The 17,711-nt window shown below is 52.6% G+C and overlaps 1 protein-coding gene across 1 annotated transcript in view; it reads right to left on the reverse strand.

Moving 5' to 3' along the window:
* The window catches only part of c9 (complement C9), a 73,119-nt gene that overhangs the window by 46,534 nt on the left and 8,874 nt on the right, over nt 1-17,711 (reverse strand). The window contains 3 exon segments of the mRNA XM_043703045.2: nt 1,515-1,656; nt 6,072-6,216; nt 7,021-7,147. Coding sequence (XP_043558980.2) covers nt 1,515-1,656; nt 6,072-6,216; nt 7,021-7,147 — 414 coding nt within the window.

Consider the following 17,711-nt stretch of genomic DNA (forward strand, 5'->3'; position numbering starts at 1 on the left):
GGGATGGAGCAGGTTAGCGATGAAGAGAGGCTGGATAAGCTCAGGTTGTTTCCTTTGGAACAGAGGAGGCTGAGGGGGGACCAGGTAGAGGTGTTTATGGTTATGAGGGCCATGGAGAATGTAAAGTGTCAATAATATATAAATGACTTGGATGAAAGTGTAGTTGGGTGGATTAGTAAATTTGTAGATGATACGAAGATCAGTGGAGTGGTGGGTAGTGTAAGAGGTTATCAGAGGATACAGTGGGATGTTGATCAGTTGCACATATGGGCAAAGAAATGACAGATGGAGTTTAATCCAGGTAAGTGCTGCACTTTGGGAGATCAAATGTAAAGGAAAAGTATACAGTTAATGGCAGGACCCTGAACAGCATTGATGTACAGAGGGATCTTGAGGTCCAAGTCCATAGCTCCCTGAAAGTGGCCTCACAGGTGGATAGGGCGGTACAGAAGGTGTATGGCATGTTTGCCTTTATTGGCTGGGGAATTGAGTACAAGAGTCAGGATTTCATGTTGCAGATTTATAAGACTTTGGTTAGGGCACACTTACAGTATTGTGTTCAATTCTGGTCGCCACATTACAGGGAGGATGTGGAGGCTTTGGAGAGGGTGCAGAAGAGGTTTACCAGGATGCTGCCTGGATTAGAGGGTAGGAGCTGTAAGGAGAGGCTAGAATAACACGGGTTGTCTTCCCTGGAGCAGCGGAGGCTGAGGGGAGACCTGATAGAAGTCTATAAAATTATGAGAGGCATAGAATCTTTTCCCCTGATTTGAAATATCTAATACAAGGAGGCACACATTTAAGGTGAGAGGGGGAAAATTCAAAGGAGATGTGAGGGGCAAAGTTTTTACCCAGAGGGCGGTAAGAGTCTGGAACGTGCTGCTAGAGGTGGTGGTGGAAGCTGATATGATAGGGACTTTTAAGGGACTTCTAGATAAGCCCATGAGTATGGAGGGAAATGGACCAAGGGCAGGCAGAAGGGATTAGTTTAATATGGCATCATGTTAAGCACAACATGGTGGATCAAAGGGCTCGTTCCTGTTCTGTTCTATTTTCTAATAACAAAGGACAGCATTTTCAAGTGAAAGGCAGGAGATTTAGAAGGGATTTGAGGAAAGACATTTTCACCCAGAGGGTGGTGAGGGTCTGGAACACACTGCCTAGGTGGGGAGCTGAGGTGTGAAACCTCACAGTCTTTAATAAGCACAGCATCCATGGCTTTGTGCCTAGTCTGGCTTTGTGTAGATAGTTTAGCACAGACTCAATGGGTGGAAGGGCCTCCTCTGTACTGCATGACTCTATGTTTGACTTCTCTCTCTCTTTCTGTGTCTCTCCCTGTCTCTCTCTCTCTTCTCTCTCTCTCTGTCTCTCTCCATCTCTCTCTGTCTCTCTGTTTCTCTCTGTCAGGACTGTCTGCCTTTCTGTGTGTAGCTCGCAGTAGTCTGGCTGTTTTTGCCTGCCTCTCTCTCTCTGTGTCATCAGCCCTGGTGTATGGACACAGTGTTGTTCCTCACCCTGATCCTGCAGTGTGCCCTATTTCCAAAGGCTCCAAGACTTTGGCACAGGGGGATCTGAACGACTCACAGTCATCCTCATCGCTGAAATCACCACAGTCGTTATCTTCATTACACTTCAGCCTCCTTGGGATGCAGCGTCCTGCAGACAGAACAACACACAAATCACTGCTCCATACGTTCAGACAAACCGACAGTACAGACTGATTCAGAATGCAGCAGCCTCTATAGTTTGGCTCTCTCAGAGTACAACAGGATCTTGACCAGATGGGCCAATGGGCTGAGGAGTGGCAGATGGAGTTTAATTTAGATAAATGCGAGGTGCTGCATTTTGGGAAAGCAAATCTTAGCAGGACTTATACACTTAATGGTAAGGTTCCAGGGAGTGTTACTGAACAAAGAGACCTTGGAGTGCAGGTTCATAGCTCCTTGAAAGTGGAGTCGCAGGTAGATAGGATAGTGAAGAAGGTGTTTGGTATGCTTTCCTTTATTGGTCAGAGTATTGAGTATAAGAGTTAGGGGTGAAAGTGAGGACTGCAGATGCTGGAGATCAGAGCTGAAAATGTGTTGCTGGCTGACCTGCACTTTTCCAGCAACACATTTTCAGCGTATAAGAGTTAGGGGGTCATGTTGTGGCTGTACAAGACATTGGTTAGGCCACTTTTGGAATACTGCATTCAATTCTAGTATCCCTGCTATAGGAAGGATGTTGTGAAATTTGAAAGGGTTCAGAAAAGATTGTTGCCGGGGTTGGAAGATTTGAGCTATAGGGAGAGGCTGGGGCTGTTTTCCCTGGGGTCGGAGGCTGAGGGGTGACGTTGTAGAGGGGCATGGATAGGGTAAATAGAGTTGGGGAGTCCAGAACTAGAGGACATAGGTTTAGGGTGAGAAGGGAAACATATAAAAAGCAACTTTTTCACACAGAGGGTGGTGCATGTATGGAATGAGCTGCCAGAGGAAGTAGTGGAGGCTGGCACAATTATAGCATTAAAAAGGCATCTGGATGGGTATATGAATAAGAAGGGTTTGGAGGGATGTGGGCGAAGTGCTGGCAAATGGGACTAGATTAACTTAGGATACTTGGTCGGCATGGATGAGTTGGACCAAAGGGTCTATTTCCTATACATGTCTATGACTCTATGGAGTTGAAAAATGTGTTGCTGGAAAAGCGCAGCAGGTCAGGCAGCATCCAAGGAGCAGGAGAATCGACGTTTCGGGCATAAGCCCTTCTTCAGGAATGTTTATGGCTCTATGGAGAAAAGTCTGGTTGCAATCTCAGAATCCACCTCTAGATGTCAGGCGTGCCTTAACGTGGAGGAGCTGTTGTTGGACTGGGGTGGACAAAGTTAAAAATCATACAACACCTGGTTATAGACCAACAGGTTCATCTGGAACAGGAGAATCGATGTTTCAAGCAAAGCCCTTCATCAGGAAAGGCCTTCATTCCTGATGAAGGGCTTATGCCCGAAACATCGATTCTCCTGCTCCTTGGATGCTGCCGGACCTGCTGTGCTTTTCCAGCACCACTCTGATCTAGGTTCTGATCTCCAGCATCTGCAGTCCTCACTTTCTCCGGGTTTATTTGGAAGCACAAGTCCATCAGCCACCTGATGAAGGAGCGACGCTCCGAAAGCTAGTGCTTCCAGATAAACCTGTTGGACTATAACCTGGTGTTGTGTGATGTTTAACTTGGTGTATCTTAGTTATAGAGTCAAAGCGTCATCGAGGTCTACCACATTGAAAACAGCCAATAGAGTCTGTGCCGGTCTAAAGTAAGCACCAAATTATTCTTGTATCTCGGTCAGCTGTTAGCAGCTTTGTTGTCCTTTCTGCACAGACCGTGGTGCCACAATGTCTCACCAGAGGCCACAGTCGAAGGATACAGGGTAGGCCAGCTGAGGAGAATGTCTTCCCCCTGAGAGTGGGGAGCCTGTGGGACTCTATGCTACAGGAAACGTTTGAGACATTGAATGTTCTCAAGGAGTTAGACACAGTTCTCCGGGCGAAAGGGATGGAAGGCTCTGAGGGAGAAAGCAGGAACAGCAGACTGAGTTGGGTGATCAGCCATGATCATAATGAATGGCAGAACAGCTTCGAGGGGCTAAATGGCGTCCTCCTGCTCCTATTCCCTATGTTTCTATGTTATAGTAAGAAATTATTCCTGTAAACAGTGAGGCAGTCTTACTACAGTAGAAATTGTTTTATCAACAGCACTTTTGACAAACCAACAAAAAAAATCCCTCAAATACCATGAGATCTGAGTATTTATGCTGTAAGTCAAATATAACAGTGATGTGTATATCCCTTGCATTACATTTCTATTGCTTACTGTTGACGCTGTGAGGCTGTTGATGTCTCGAAGCTTTGCTTGGTCAGCGTTTACTGCCGTTATGTCTACCTCTTGATGGTCCGGAATATTTGATCATTAACATGCTCCTGGCCCCACAGGCCAGTTAATAAAAATTTTGCTGTGTTTCATTATTTTGTGTACTTATGAGGATCATTAAGGCTGTAATTGACTGTTTCATAGCCCAGATTTTACGTCAGTGTGACAGGAAACTGAAGACTCAGGATGTGACACCATCACAGCTGTTTGTGGGTCCCACACTCAACAGAAATATTAGTTAGGGTCACACCCCTTTAAATCTCCAATGGCCAATCAGAGCACTGACAATTCCACAGCAACACTGCTGATTCTTAATATGTAACGAGGCAGGTTTAATAAGAGCAAAAGCTCCCTTAGAAAACACTGACCATAACAGGGTGGATCTTAGTATTCAGTTTGAGAGTGACAAACGTTTGTCAGAAACAACTGTGCTAAACGTAAATAAGAGTAAATAAATAGAAATGAGAGCACAACTGGCTGAAATAGACAGGGAAAGGACATTAGTGAAAAAAAATGGTTAAGGAGCCATGGCAAACCTTTGAAAAATAAAGTTTATGATTCAAAACTAAAGTACATCCCAGTGAGGAAGAAGGATCCTAGGAAGGGGATAAACCAACCCCCAAATGGATATGTCAAATTGAAAAAACTATATTCACAAATGTTCCAACTGCAAGTGGTAAGCCAGAGGATTGGGGTTTTAATAACCAGCAAAAAAAACAAACAAAAAGTAATATGGAGGAAGAAAATGAACTTTGAGGGCAAACTTGCAAGTAACATCAAAGCAGACAGTAAGAGCTTCTTTAAATGTATGAAATGGAAGAGTGAGGCTGCAATGAATTTAGGTTATTGAAATGAGGCTGGGTGAATACTGACAGGGAAGCCAGGAAATGGCAATGGAGTTGAATAAATACTTTAAATACAATAATTATCACTAATGGAGTTAAAGTCAATAACTCCCCTTCAGCTGATGATGTGCAACCTCAGATATGAAGAATTAGCTGCAGAGACCATGGCTATAATGGACAATTTGCCAAGAATCTTTCGATATTGGAGTTGACTCAGAGGATTTGAAAAGCGATAAATGCAATGGCCCTTATTCACAAAGGGAAGGAGATATAAAACAGGCTCATTAGCTTACGGGCCATGATCGGGAATCACTATTAGGTTATTAGTTACCTTTACCTTTACTAGACTGATCCCGGGGATGGAGGGAGTGTTCTATGAGGGGAGGTTGAGGAGGTTGGGCCGGTGCTCATTGGGGGTTAGAAGGATGAGAGGTGACCTTACTGAAACGTACAGGATTCTCAGGGGATGTGACAGGGGGAGATGTGGGAAGGGTGTTCCCCCTTGTGAGGGAGAGACTAGGGCCAGAGGGAATCATCTCAGAATAAGGGCTCACCCATTGGAGACAGGGATGAGGAGGAATGTCTTCCCTCGAAGGGGGATGAATCTGTGGGAGTCTTTCCCACTGAGGGCTGTCGGGGCTGGGTCATTCAAGGCTGAGACAGAGAGAGTTTTAATCAGGGAGGGGATCGAGGTTATGGAGAAATCTTGCAGATACTGGAAACCTGAAACAAACCCACACACACACCCACATACATACACACACACACACACATACATCCACACACACACACCCACATACACCCACACACACACACACACACATACACCCACACACACACACCCACATGCACACACACACACACAAACACACACACACACACACCCACATAAACACACCCACATACACACGCACACACATTCACACACCCACATACACCCCCCACACACACACCCACACACACCCACATAAACACCCCCCACACACACACCCACACACACACACACCGACACACACACACACACCCATCGACACACACATGCACACACCCACACACACACCCACACACACACACCCACACACACACGCACAAACTCTAAACATGTTCTCTCTCCCTCTCTCTCTCCCTCCATCTCTGTCTCCCTTCTGCCCCCTCTCTCTCTCCCTTTATTCCGCTTTCTCACTACCCCTCCCTCTCTCTCCTCCTCCTCCTCCCTCCCCCCTCTCTCTCCCCCCTCTCTCCCTCCCTCCCTCACTCTCTCTCCCTCCTTCCCTCTCTACCTCCTTCTCTCTGTCCCACGCAGACATGGAGAAAAAAGCCAATTACCGTTTTCACATTGGAAGTTGTTTCCACAGTTGACTGGTAGCTCTTCACAGTTCCCAGTGAGTGGACAGGTTTCCTCAGTGGACAATATATCTGTACACGTCCTGCCCCCAAACTGCCCGAACCGCACAATCTTCCTGGATCGATACTGTACAGGAAACAGAGAATGTTTAGATTGTCTGAAAGTACTTCAGGAATATTCTCCACATTAAAAGTGCTGCATAAATGCAAGTTGTTGTTATAAACACTAGCATCAAGGCACAGGAGTGAATTGCTTTGGGTTATTTCACATCACATTATAAGCCACTTCTATCTGGAAGGACTGTGACGGTGAATACATGGGAACACCACCCCCTGCAAGTTCCCCTCCAAGCCCCTCACCATCCTGACTTGGAAATATATCACCGTTCCTTCAGTGTCACTGGGTCAGAATCCTGGAATTCCCTCCCTCAGGGCATTGTGGGTCACCCTACAGCATGTGGACTGCAGCGGGTCAGGAAGGCAGCTCACCCCCACCTTCTCAAGGGGCAACTAGGGACAGGTAGTAAATGTAACATGAGCCAATGACCCCCACAGCTTGAGAATGAATTTATACACAAATCCAATTTGAGGTCCAGATTCATGTAGGTATCAGCATCTATTTATAGAATGGTATAGAATCCCCACAGTGTGGAAACAGGCCCTTCAGCCCAACAAGTCCACACTGACCCTCCGAAGAGTAACCCACCCAGACCCATTCCCCTACCCTATTACTCTACATTTACCCCTGACTAATGCACCTAACCTACACATCCCTGAACACTATGGGCAATTTAGCATGGCCAATTCACCTAACCTGCACATCTTTGGACATGGGGAGAATGTGGAAACTCCGCACAGTCGGCCGACGCGGGAATCGAACCCGGGCCCCTGGTGCTGCAGTCAGGTTGTAAAGGCAATGGCTCTTTCTTACCCTCAGGCCTTGGCATGGCTGACAGGATGACCATTGACCCCAAGTTGAGAGTTCACAGGCGATTGCAGCGGGAGTATTCACGGCTCTCTTGGCTCTGCTCCAAGGGGGGTCATTGTCCACCGTAGCCCTGAATAATTTAAAGAAAGGAAAGGACCGTCAAGTGTCTGTTGGGATCTCCCTGACTGGGCCATCAGAGACGCCAGAAACCTGTACCGGGGCGATCATTACACTGACCGAGGAAACAAGATGAAGGGGCAGATCCCAGAGCAGTGAGTTACCAAAGATGTGAGGAAATAATCAAGCTTAACTTCCAAGAGAGGATTGATTGGGAACACCCAGTGGTCCAGGGAAGATCAGCACAGTGTGGTTACAGAGTCAGGGAATGAGAGGAGAGTGCAGCCGTGGGGTTTATAAGAAGCCTCTGGAGCATTTTTTTAAAGAGGAGGGGGATGAATATCACTAAAGAGGGTGAACTGGCCAATCTGTGGGAGGAATCGGTGAGGGGATCCTAAAAGGGAAGGCGCATTTGGAGAACTGTGCTCAGTTCTGGACATCTTATTGAGGGGTGTTAAAGCCCTGGGCAGAATGCAAAGGAGACTTACAGGATTGACAGGAGGAATGAGGGATTTTAGATGCAGGAAAAGATTAGAGAAATTGGGCTTATTCGCCTGAGAGCAGAAAAGATTTAAGAGCTGGTCTTATTGATTTGTTCAAGATTATCAACAATTTTGATGGGGTAAAGGAGGATTTTCTGCTGCTATCAGTTGGTATGTCAGTAACTAGGGGGTCACAACTTCAAGGCTGTCAGCAAGAGAGCTATAGAGTGAGATAAGCGCAAACTTCCTTACTCAGAGTTGTTGGGATTTGGAATGTGCTGTCTGGGAAGGTGGTGGAGGCAAATCCATATGGGGTTTCAATAGAGAGCTGAAAATGTCATTTGAAAGTGATTAATTAAGCAGGCTACGGGGTTAGGGCTAGAGAGTGCAGCTAACTGGGGGGATATGGGGTTAGGGATGGAGAGTGGGGCTAACTGGGGGGATATGGGGTTAGGGCTGGAGAGTGGAACTAATTGGGGGCTATGGGGTTAGGGATAGAGAGTGGGACTAACCGGAGGCTATGGAGTTAGGGGTGGAGAGTGGGACTACCTGGGGTAAATGGGGTTAGGGATGGAGAGTGGGGCTAACTGGAGGATATGGAGTTAGGGGTGGAGAGTTGGGCTAACTGAGGGCTATGGGGTGAGGGATAGAGAGTGGGGCTAACTGGGGACTATAGGGTTAGGGGTGGAGATTGGGACCACCTGGGGGATATGGGGTTAGGGATGGAGAGTGGGGCTAACTGGAGGATATGGGGTTAGGGGTGGAGAGTGGAACTAACTGGAGGCTATGGAGTTAGAGGTGGAGATGGGGCTAACTGAGGGCTATGGGGTTAGGGATAGAGAGTGGGGCTAACTGGGGACTATAGGGTTAGGGGTGGAGATTGGGACTACCTGTGGGATATGGGGTTAGGGATGGAGATTGGGGATAACTAGGGGGGCGGGGCTATGGGGTTAGGGGTGGAGAGTGGGGCTAACTGGAAGCGATGGGGTTAGGAGTGGAGAGTGGGGTTAACGGTAGGCGATGGGGTTAGGAGTGGAGAGTGGATCTAACTGGGGACTATGGGGTAAGGGGTGGAGAGTTGGGCTAACTGTGGGCTATGGGGTTAGGGGTGGAGAGTGGGGTTAACTAGGGACTATGGGGTTAGGGGTGGAGAGTGGGGCTAACTCGGGGCTTTGGGGTTAGGGGTGGAGATGGGGCTAACTGAGGGATATGGCGTTAGGGATGGAGAGTGGGGCTATTTGGAGGTGATGGGGATAGGGGTGGAGAGTGGGGCTGACTGGGGGCATTGGGGTTAGGGGTGGAGAGTGGAACTAATTGGGGGCTATGAGTTAAGGATAGAGAGTGGGGCTAACAGGGGGCTATGGAGTTAGGGGTGGAGAGTGGGACTACCTGGGGGAAATGGGGTTAGGGATGGAGTGTGGGACTACCTGGGGGATATGGGGTTAGAGATGAAGAGTGGGGCTAACTGGGGGATATGGGGTTAGCGGTGGAGAGTGGAACTAACTGGAGGCTATGGAGTTAGGGGTGAAGAGTTGGGCTAACTGAGGGCTATGGGGTTAGGGATAGAGAGTGGGCCAAACTGGGGGCTTTGGGGTTAGGGGGTGGAGATGGGGCTAACTGGGGGATATGGCATTAGGGATGGAGAGTGGGGCTATTTGGAGGCGATGGGGATAGGGGTGGAGTGTGGGACTACCTGGGGGATATGGGGTTAGGGATGGAGAGTGGGGCTAACTGGGGGATATGGGGCTAGGGGTGGAGAGTGGAACTAACTGGAGGCTATGGAGTTAGGGGTGGAGAGTTGGGCTGACTGGGCGGATATAGGATTAGGGGTGGAGAGTGGGGCTAACTGTGGGCTTTGGGCTTAGGGGTGGAGAATGGGACTAACTGGGGGGATATGGGGTTAGGGGTGGAGAGTGGGACTAACTGGAGGCAATGGGTTTAGGGGTGGAGAGTGGGGCTAACTGGGGGCTATGGGGTTAGGAGTGGAGTGTGGGGCTAACAGGGGGCTATGGGGTTAGGGGTGGAGAGTGGGATTAACTGGGGACTATGGGGTTAGGGATGGAGAGTGGGGCTAACTGGGGGGGTTATGGGGTTAGGTGTGGAGAGTGGGGTTTACTGGGGGGCTATGGGGTTAGGGCTGGAGAGTGGGGCTAACTGGGGGCTACGGAGTTAGGGGTGGAAAGTGGGACTAACTAGGGGATATGGGGTCAGGGTTGGAGAGTGGGGCTATATGGAGGCAATGGGGATGGGGTGATGAGTGGGGCTAACTGGGGACTATGGGCTTAGGGATGGAGAGTGGGGCTAACTGGGGACAATGGGGCTGAGGGGGAGAGTGGGGCTAACTGGGGGCTATGGGGTTAGGGGTGGAGAGTACGGCTAACTGGGCACTATGGGGTTGGGGTGGAGAGTGGGGTTAACTGGGTGGCAATGGGGCTGAGGGGGAGAGTGGGGCTAACTGGGGGCTATGGGTCTAGGGGTGGAGAGTGTGGCTAAATGGGGACTATGGGGTATGGTGTGTTGAGTGTGGCTAACTGGGGACAATGGGGCTGGGGGGAGATTGGGGCTAACTGGGAGCTATGGGGTTAATGGTGGAGAGTGGGGCTAAATGGGGACAATAGAGTATAAGGGTGGAGAGTGGGGCTAACTGGGGGTATATGGGGTAAGGGGTGGAGAGTGAGGCTAACTGGGGACAATGGGGTTGATGTGGAGAGTGGGACTAACTGGGGACTATGGGGATGAGGGTAGAGAGTGCGGCTGAGTGGGGACTGTGGGGTTAGGGATGGAGAGTGGGGCTAACTGGGGACAATTGGGTTAGCAATGGAGAATGGGGCTAACTGGGGGCCTATGGGGTTAGGAGTGGAGAGTGGGACTAACTGGGGGGCTATGGGTTTAGGGCTGGAGAGTGGGGCTAACTGGTGCCATGGGGTTAGGATGGAGAGTGGGGCTAAGAGGGGGCTTTGAGGTTAGGGGTGAAGAGTGGGAATAACTAGGGGCTATGGGGTTAGGGGTGGAGAGTGGGGCTAACTTGGGGGGGGGGGGGGTTATGGGGTTAGGGCTGGAGAGTGGGGCTAACTGGGGGCTACGGAGTTAGGGGTGGAGAGTGGGGCTAACTGGGGGGTCTATGGGGTTAGGGCTGAAGAGTGGGGCTAACTGGGGGCTACGGAGTTAGGGGTGGAGTGTGGGACTAACTGTGGGATATGGGGTTAGGGGTGGAGAGTGGGGCTAACTGGGGAGTATGGGGATAGGGGTGGAGAGTGGGGCTAACTGGGGAGTATGGGGATAGGGGTGGAGAGTGGGCCTAACTGGAGACTATGGGGTTAGGAGTGGAGATTGGGGCTAACTGGGGCCTATGGGGCTACGGGTGGCGAGTGGGGCTAACTGGGGTATATAGGGTTAGGTGTGGAGATTGGGGCAAACTGGGGACTATGGGGCTAGGGGTGTAGATTGGGGCCATCTGGTGGATATGGGGTTAGGGTTGGAGAGTGGTGCTAACTGGGGACTATAGGGTTAGGGGTGGAGATTGGGGCTAACTGGGGAATATGGGGTTGGGGGTGGAGAGTGGGGCTAACTGAGGAGTATGGGGTTGGGGGTGGAGAGTGGGGCTAACTGGGGAGTATGGGGTTGGGGGTGGAGAGTGGGGCTAACTGAGGAGTATGGGGTTGGGGTGGAGAGTGGGGCTAACTGGGGAGTATGGGGTTGGGGGTGGAGAGTGGGGCTAACTGGGGAGTATGGGGTTAGGGGTGGAGAGTGGGGCTAACTGGAAACTATGGGGTTAGGGGTGGAGAGTGGGGCTAACTGGGGAGTATGGGGTTAGGGGGTGGAGAAACTGCCTAACTGGGATCTATGGGGTTAGGGGTGGAGAGTGGGGCTAACTGGGGAGTATGGGGTTAGGGGGTGGAGAAATTGCCTAACTGGGATCTATGGGGTTAGGGGTGGAGAGTGGGGCTAACTGGAAACTATGGGGTTAGGGGTGGAGAGTGGGGCTAACTGGGGAGTATGGGGTTAGGGGGTGGAGAAATTGCCTAACTGGGATCTATGGGGTTAGGGGTGGAGAGTGGAGTAAGTGAGGTCTGCAGATGCTGGAGATCAGAGCTGAAAATGTGTTGCTGGAAAAGCGCAGCAGGTCAGGCAGCATCCAGGGAACAGGAGAATCGACGTTTCGGGCATAAGCCCTTCTTCAGGAATGAAGAAGGAGAGTGGGGCTAACTGGGGGACATGAGGTTGGGGTGGAGAGTGGGGCTAACTTGGGAGTATGGGGTTAGGGGTGGAGAGTGGGGCTAACTAGGGGCTATGGGGTTAGGGGTGGAGATTGGGGCTAACTGGGGAGTATGGGGTTGGGGTGGAGAGTGGGGTTAACTGGGTGGCAATGGGGCTGAGGGGGAGAGTGGGGCTAACTGGGGGCTATGGGTCTAGGGGTGGAGAGTGTGGCTAAATGGGGACTATGGGGTATGGTGTGTTGAGTGTGGCTAACTGGGGACAATGGGGCTGGGGGGAGATTGGGGCTAACTGGGAGCTATGGGGTTAATGGTGGAGAGTGGGGCTAAATGGGGACAATAGAGTATAAGGGTGGAGAGTGGGGCTAACTGGGGGTATATGGGGTAAGGGGTGGAGAGTGAGGCTAACTGGGGACAATGGGGTTGATGTGGAGAGTGGGACTAACTGGGGACTATGGGGATGAGGGTAGAGAGTGCGGCTGAGTGGGGACTGTGGGGTTAGGGATGGAGAGTGGGGCTAACTGGGGACAATTGGGTTAGCAATGGAGAATGGGGCTAACTGGGGGCCTATGGGGTTAGGAGTGGAGAGTGGGACTAACTGGGGGGCTATGGGTTTAGGGCTGGAGAGTGGGGCTAACTGGTGCCATGGGGTTAGGATGGAGAGTGGGGCTAAGAGGGGGCTTTGAGGTTAGGGGTGAAGAGTGGGAATAACTAGGGGCTATGGGGTTAGGGGTGGAGAGTGGGGCTAACTTGGGGGGGGGGGGTTATGGGGTTAGGGCTGGAGAGTGGGGCTAACTGGGGGCTACGGAGTTAGGGGTGGAGAGTGGGGCTAACTGGGGGGTCTATGGGGTTAGGGCTGAAGAGTGGGGCTAACTGGGGGCTACGGAGTTAGGGGTGGAGTGTGGGACTAACTGTGGGATATGGGGTTAGGGGTGGAGAGTGGGGCTAACTGGGGAGTATGTGGATAGGGGTGGAGAGTGGGCCTAACTGGAGACTATGGGGTTAGGAGTGGAGATTGGGGCTAACTGGGGCCTATGGGGCTACGGGTGGCGAGTGGGGCTAACTGGGGTATATAGGGTTAGGTGTGTAGATTGGGGCCATCTGGTGGATATGGGGTTAGAGTTGGAGAGTGGTGCTAACTGGGGACTATAGGGTTAGGGGTGGAGATTGGGGCTAACTGGGGAATATGGGGTTGGGGGTGGAGAGTGGGGCTAACTGAGGAGTATGGGGTTGGGGGTGGAGAGTGGGGCTAACTGGGGAGTATGGGGTTGGGGGTGGAGAGTGGGGCTAACTGAGGAGTATGGGGTTGGGGTGGAGAGTGGGGCTATCTGGAAACTATGGGGTTAGGGGTGGAGAGTGGGGCTAACTGGGGAGTATGGGGTTAGGGGGTGGAGAAACTGCCTAACTGGGATCTATGGGGTTAGGGGTGGAGAGTGGAGTAAGTGAGGTCTGCAGATGCTGGAGATCAGAGCTGAAAATGTGTTGCTGGAAAAGCGCAGCAGGTCAGGCAGCATCCAGGGAACAGGAGAATCGACGTTTCGGGCATAAGCCCTTCTTCAGCAATGAAGAAGGAGAGTGGGGCTAACTGGGGGACATGAGGTTGGGGTGGAGAGTGGGGCTAACTTGGGAGTATGGGGTTAGGGGTGGAGAGTGGGGCTAACTAGGGGCTATGGGGTTAGGGGTGGTGATTGGGGCTAACTGGGAACTTAGGGGTTACGAGTGGAGAGTGGGGCTAACTGGGGGATATGGGGTTAGGGTGGAGAGTGGGGCTAACTGGGGAGTATGGGGTTAGGGGTGGAGAGTGGGCCTAACTGGTGGATATGGGGTTCAGGGTGGAGAGTGGGGCTAACTGGGGAGTATGGTGTTAGGGGTCGAGAGTGGGCCTAACTGGGGACTATGGGGTTAGGGGTGGAGATTGGGGCTAACTGGGAACTTAGGGGTTACGAGTGGAGAGTGGGGCTAACTGGGGGATATGGGGTTAGGGTGGAGAGTGGGGCTAACTGGGGAGTATGGGGTTAGGGGTGGAGAGTGGGGCTAACTGGGGAGTATGGGGTTTGGTGTGGAGAGTGGGGTTAACTGGGGGAGTAATGGGTTAGGGGTGGAGAGTGGGGCTAACTGGGGAGTATGGGGTTAGGGGTGGAGAGTGGGGCTAACTGGGGGCTATAGGACTAGGGGTGGAGAATGCATCTAACTGGGGAGTATGGGGTTAGGGGTGGAGAATGGGGCTATCTGGGGACTATAGGGTTAGGGGTGGAGATTGGGGCTAACTGGTGAGTATGGGGTTGCGGGTGGAGAGTGGAGCTCACTGAGGAGTATGGGGTTAGGGGTGGAGAGTTGGGCTAACTGGGGGCTATCGGGCTAGGGGTGGAGATTGGGTCTAACTGAGGAGTATGGGGTTAGGTGTGGAGAGTGGGACGAACTGGGGGCTATGGGGTTAGGGGTGGCGAGTTGGGCTAACTGGGCGCTATAGGGCTCGGGGTGGAGATTGGGGCTAACTGGGGACTATGGGGTTAGGAGTGGAGAGTGGGCCTAACTGGAGAGTGTGGGGTTAGGGGAGGAGAGTGCGGCTAACTGGGGAGTATGGGGTTAGGGGTGGAGAGTGAGGCTAACTGGGGGCTATGGGGTTAGGGGTGGAGAGTGGGGCTAACTGGGGAGTATGGGGTTAGGGGTGGAGAATGGGCCTAACTGGGGAGTATGGGGTTAGGGGAGGAGAGTGCGGCTAACTGGAGAGTATGGGGTTAGGGGTGGAGAGTGAGGCTAACTGGGGAGTATGGGGTTAGGGGTGGAGAGTGGGGCTATCTGGGGAGTATGGGGTTAGGGGTGGAGAGTGGGGCTAACTGGGGTGTATGGGGTTAGGTGTGGAGAGTGGGGCTAACTGGGGAGTATGGGGTTAGGGGTGGAGAATGGGGCTAACTGGGGAGTATGGGGTTAGGGTGGAGAGTGGGGCTAACTGGGGAGTATGGGGTTAGGGGTGGAGAGTGGGGCTAGCTGGGGAGTATGGGGTTTGGTGTGGAGAGTTGGGCTAACTGGGGGATATGGGGTTAGGGGTGGAGAGTGGGGCTAACTGGTGAGTATGGGGTTGCGGGTGGAGAGTGGAGCTCACTGAGGAGTATGGGGTTAGGGGTGGAGAGTTGGGCTAACTGGGGGCTATCGGGCTAGGGGTGGAGATTGGGTCTAACTGAGGAGTATGGGGTTAGGTGTGGAGAGTGGGACGAACTGGGGGCTATGGGGTTAGGGGTGGCGAGTTGGGCTAACTGGGCGCTATAGGGCTCGGGGTGGAGATTGGGGCTAACTGGGGACTATGGGGTTAGGAGTGGAGAGTGGGCCTAACTGGAGAGTGTGGGGTTAGGGGAGGAGAGTGCGGCTAACTGGGGAGTATGGGGTTAGGGGTGGAGAGTGAGGCTAACTGGGGGCTATGGGGTTAGGGGTGGAGAGTGGGGCTAACTGGGGAGTATGGGGTTAGGGGTGGAGAATGGGCCTAACTGGAGAGTATGGGGTTAGGGGTGGAGAGTGAGGCTAACTGGGGAGTATGGGGTTAGGGGTGGAGAGTGGGGCTATCTGGGGAGTATGGGGTTAGGGGTGGAGAGTGGGGCTAACTGGGGTGTATGGGGTTAGGTGTGGAGAGTGGGGCTAACTGGGGACTATGGGGTTAGGGGTGGAGAGTGGGGCTAACTGGGGACTATGGGGTTAGGAGTGGAGAATGGGGCTAACTGGGGAGTATGGGGTTAGGGTGGAGAGTGGGGCTAACTGGGGAGTATGGGGTTAGGGGTGGAGAGTGGGGCTAGCTGGGGAGTATGGGGTTTGGTGTGGAGAGTTGGGCTAACTGGGGGATATGGGGTTAGGGGTGGAGAGTGGTGCTAACCCGGGGGAATATGGGGTAGGGATGGAGAGTGGGGCTAACTGGGGATTATGGGGTTAGGGATGGAGAGTGAGCCTAACTGGGGAGTATGGGGTTAGGGGTGGAGAGTGCGGCTAACTGGGGAGTATGCGGTTAGGGGTGGAGAGTGGAACTAACTGGGGGATATGGGGTTAGGGGTGGAGAGTGGGGCTAACTGGGGAAATGGGGTTCGGGGTGGAGAGTGGGGCTAACTGGGGAGTATGGGGTTAGGGGGTGGAGAAATTGCCTAACTGGGATCTATGGGGTTAGGGGTGGAGAGTGGAGTAAGTGAGGTCTGCAGATGCTGGAGATCAGAGCTGAAAATGTGTTGCTGGAAAAGCGCAGCAGGTCAGGCAGCATCCAGGGAACAGGAGAATCGACGTTTCGGGCATAAGCCCTTCTTCATGAATGAAGAAGGAGAGTGGGGCTAACTGGGGTGTTTGGGGTTAGGGGTGGAGAGTGGGGCTAACTCGGGCCTATGTGGCTACGGGTGGAGAGTGGAGCTAACTGGGGAATATGGGGTTAGGGGTGGGGAGTGGGGCTAAGGGGGGCCAATGGGGTTAGGGGTGGTGATTGGGGCTAACTGGTGAGTATGGAGTTGGGGTGGAGAGTGGGGCTAACTAGGGATATGGGGTTCGGGGTGGAGAGTGGGGCTAACTGGGGAGTATGGGGTTAGGGGTGGAGAGTGGGGCTAACTGGAGACTATGGGATTCGGGATGGAGAGTGGGGCTAACTGGGGAGTATGGGGTTAGGGGTGGAGATTGGGGCTAACTGGGGGCTATGCAGTTAGGGATGAAGAGTGGGGTTAACTGGGGGCAAAGGTGTTAGATATGGAGAGTGGGGCTAACTGGGGGATATGGGGTTAGGGGTGGAGAGTGAGGCTAACTGGGGAGTATGGGGTTAGGGGTGGAGAGTGGGGCTATCTGGGGAGTATGGGGTTAGGGGTGGAGAGTGGGGCTAACTGGGGTGTATGGGGTTAGGTGTGGAGAGTGGGCCTAACTGGGGAGTATGGGGTTAGGGGAGGAGAGTGCGGCTAACTGGAGAGTATGGGGTTAGGGGTGGAGAGTGAGGCTAACTGGGGAGTATGGGGTTAGGGGTGGAGAGTGGGGCTATCTGGGGAGTATGGGGTTAGGGGTGGAGAGTGGGGCTAACTGGGGTGTATGGGGTTAGGTGTGGAGAGTGGGGCTAACTGGGGAGTATGGGGTTAGGGGTGGAGAGTGGGGCTAACTGGGGACTATGGGGTTAGGAGTGGAGAATGGGGCTAACTGGGGAGTATGGGGTTAGGGTGGAGAGTGGGGCTAACTGGGGAGTATGGGGTTAGGGGTGGAGAGTGGGGCTAGCTGGGGAGTATGGGGTTTGGTGTGGAGAGTTGGGCTAACTGGGGGATATGGGGTTAGGGGTGGAGAGTGGTGCTAACCCGGGGGAATATGGGGTAGGGATGGAGAGTGGGGCTAACTGGGGATTATGGGGTTAGGGATGGAGAGTGAGCCTAACTGGGGAGTATGGGGTTAGGGGTGGAGAGTGCGGCTAACTGGGGAGTATGCGGTTAGGGGTGGAGAGTGGAACTAACTGGGGGATATGGGGTTAGGGGTGGAGAGTGGGGCGAACTGGGGAAATGGGGTTCGGGGTGGAGAGTGGGGCTAACTGGAAACTATGGGTTTAGGGGTGGAGAGTGGGGCTAACTGGGGAGTATGGGGTTAGGGGGTGGAGAAATTGCCTAACTGGGATCTATGGGGTTAGGGGTGGAGAGTGGAGTAAGTGAGGTCTGCAGATGCTGGAGATCAGAGCTGAAAATGTGTTGCTGGAAAAGCGCAGCAGGTCAGGCAGCATCCAGGGAACAGGAGAATCGACGTTTCGGGCATAAGCCCTTCTTCATGAATGAAGAAGGAGAGTGGGGCTAACTGGGGAGTTTGGGGTTAGGGGTGGAGAGTGGGGCTAACTCGGGCCTATGTGGCTACGGGTGGAGAGTGGAGCTAACTGGGGAATATGGGGTTAGGGGTGGGG

Source organism: Chiloscyllium plagiosum, unplaced genomic scaffold, assembly GCF_037043375.1.
Source record: "Chiloscyllium plagiosum isolate Xiang-an unplaced genomic scaffold, Cpla_swu_hap1 HiC_scaffold_2, whole genome shotgun sequence".
In the NCBI taxonomy this organism is placed as follows: domain Eukaryota; kingdom Metazoa; phylum Chordata; class Chondrichthyes; order Orectolobiformes; family Hemiscylliidae; genus Chiloscyllium; species Chiloscyllium plagiosum.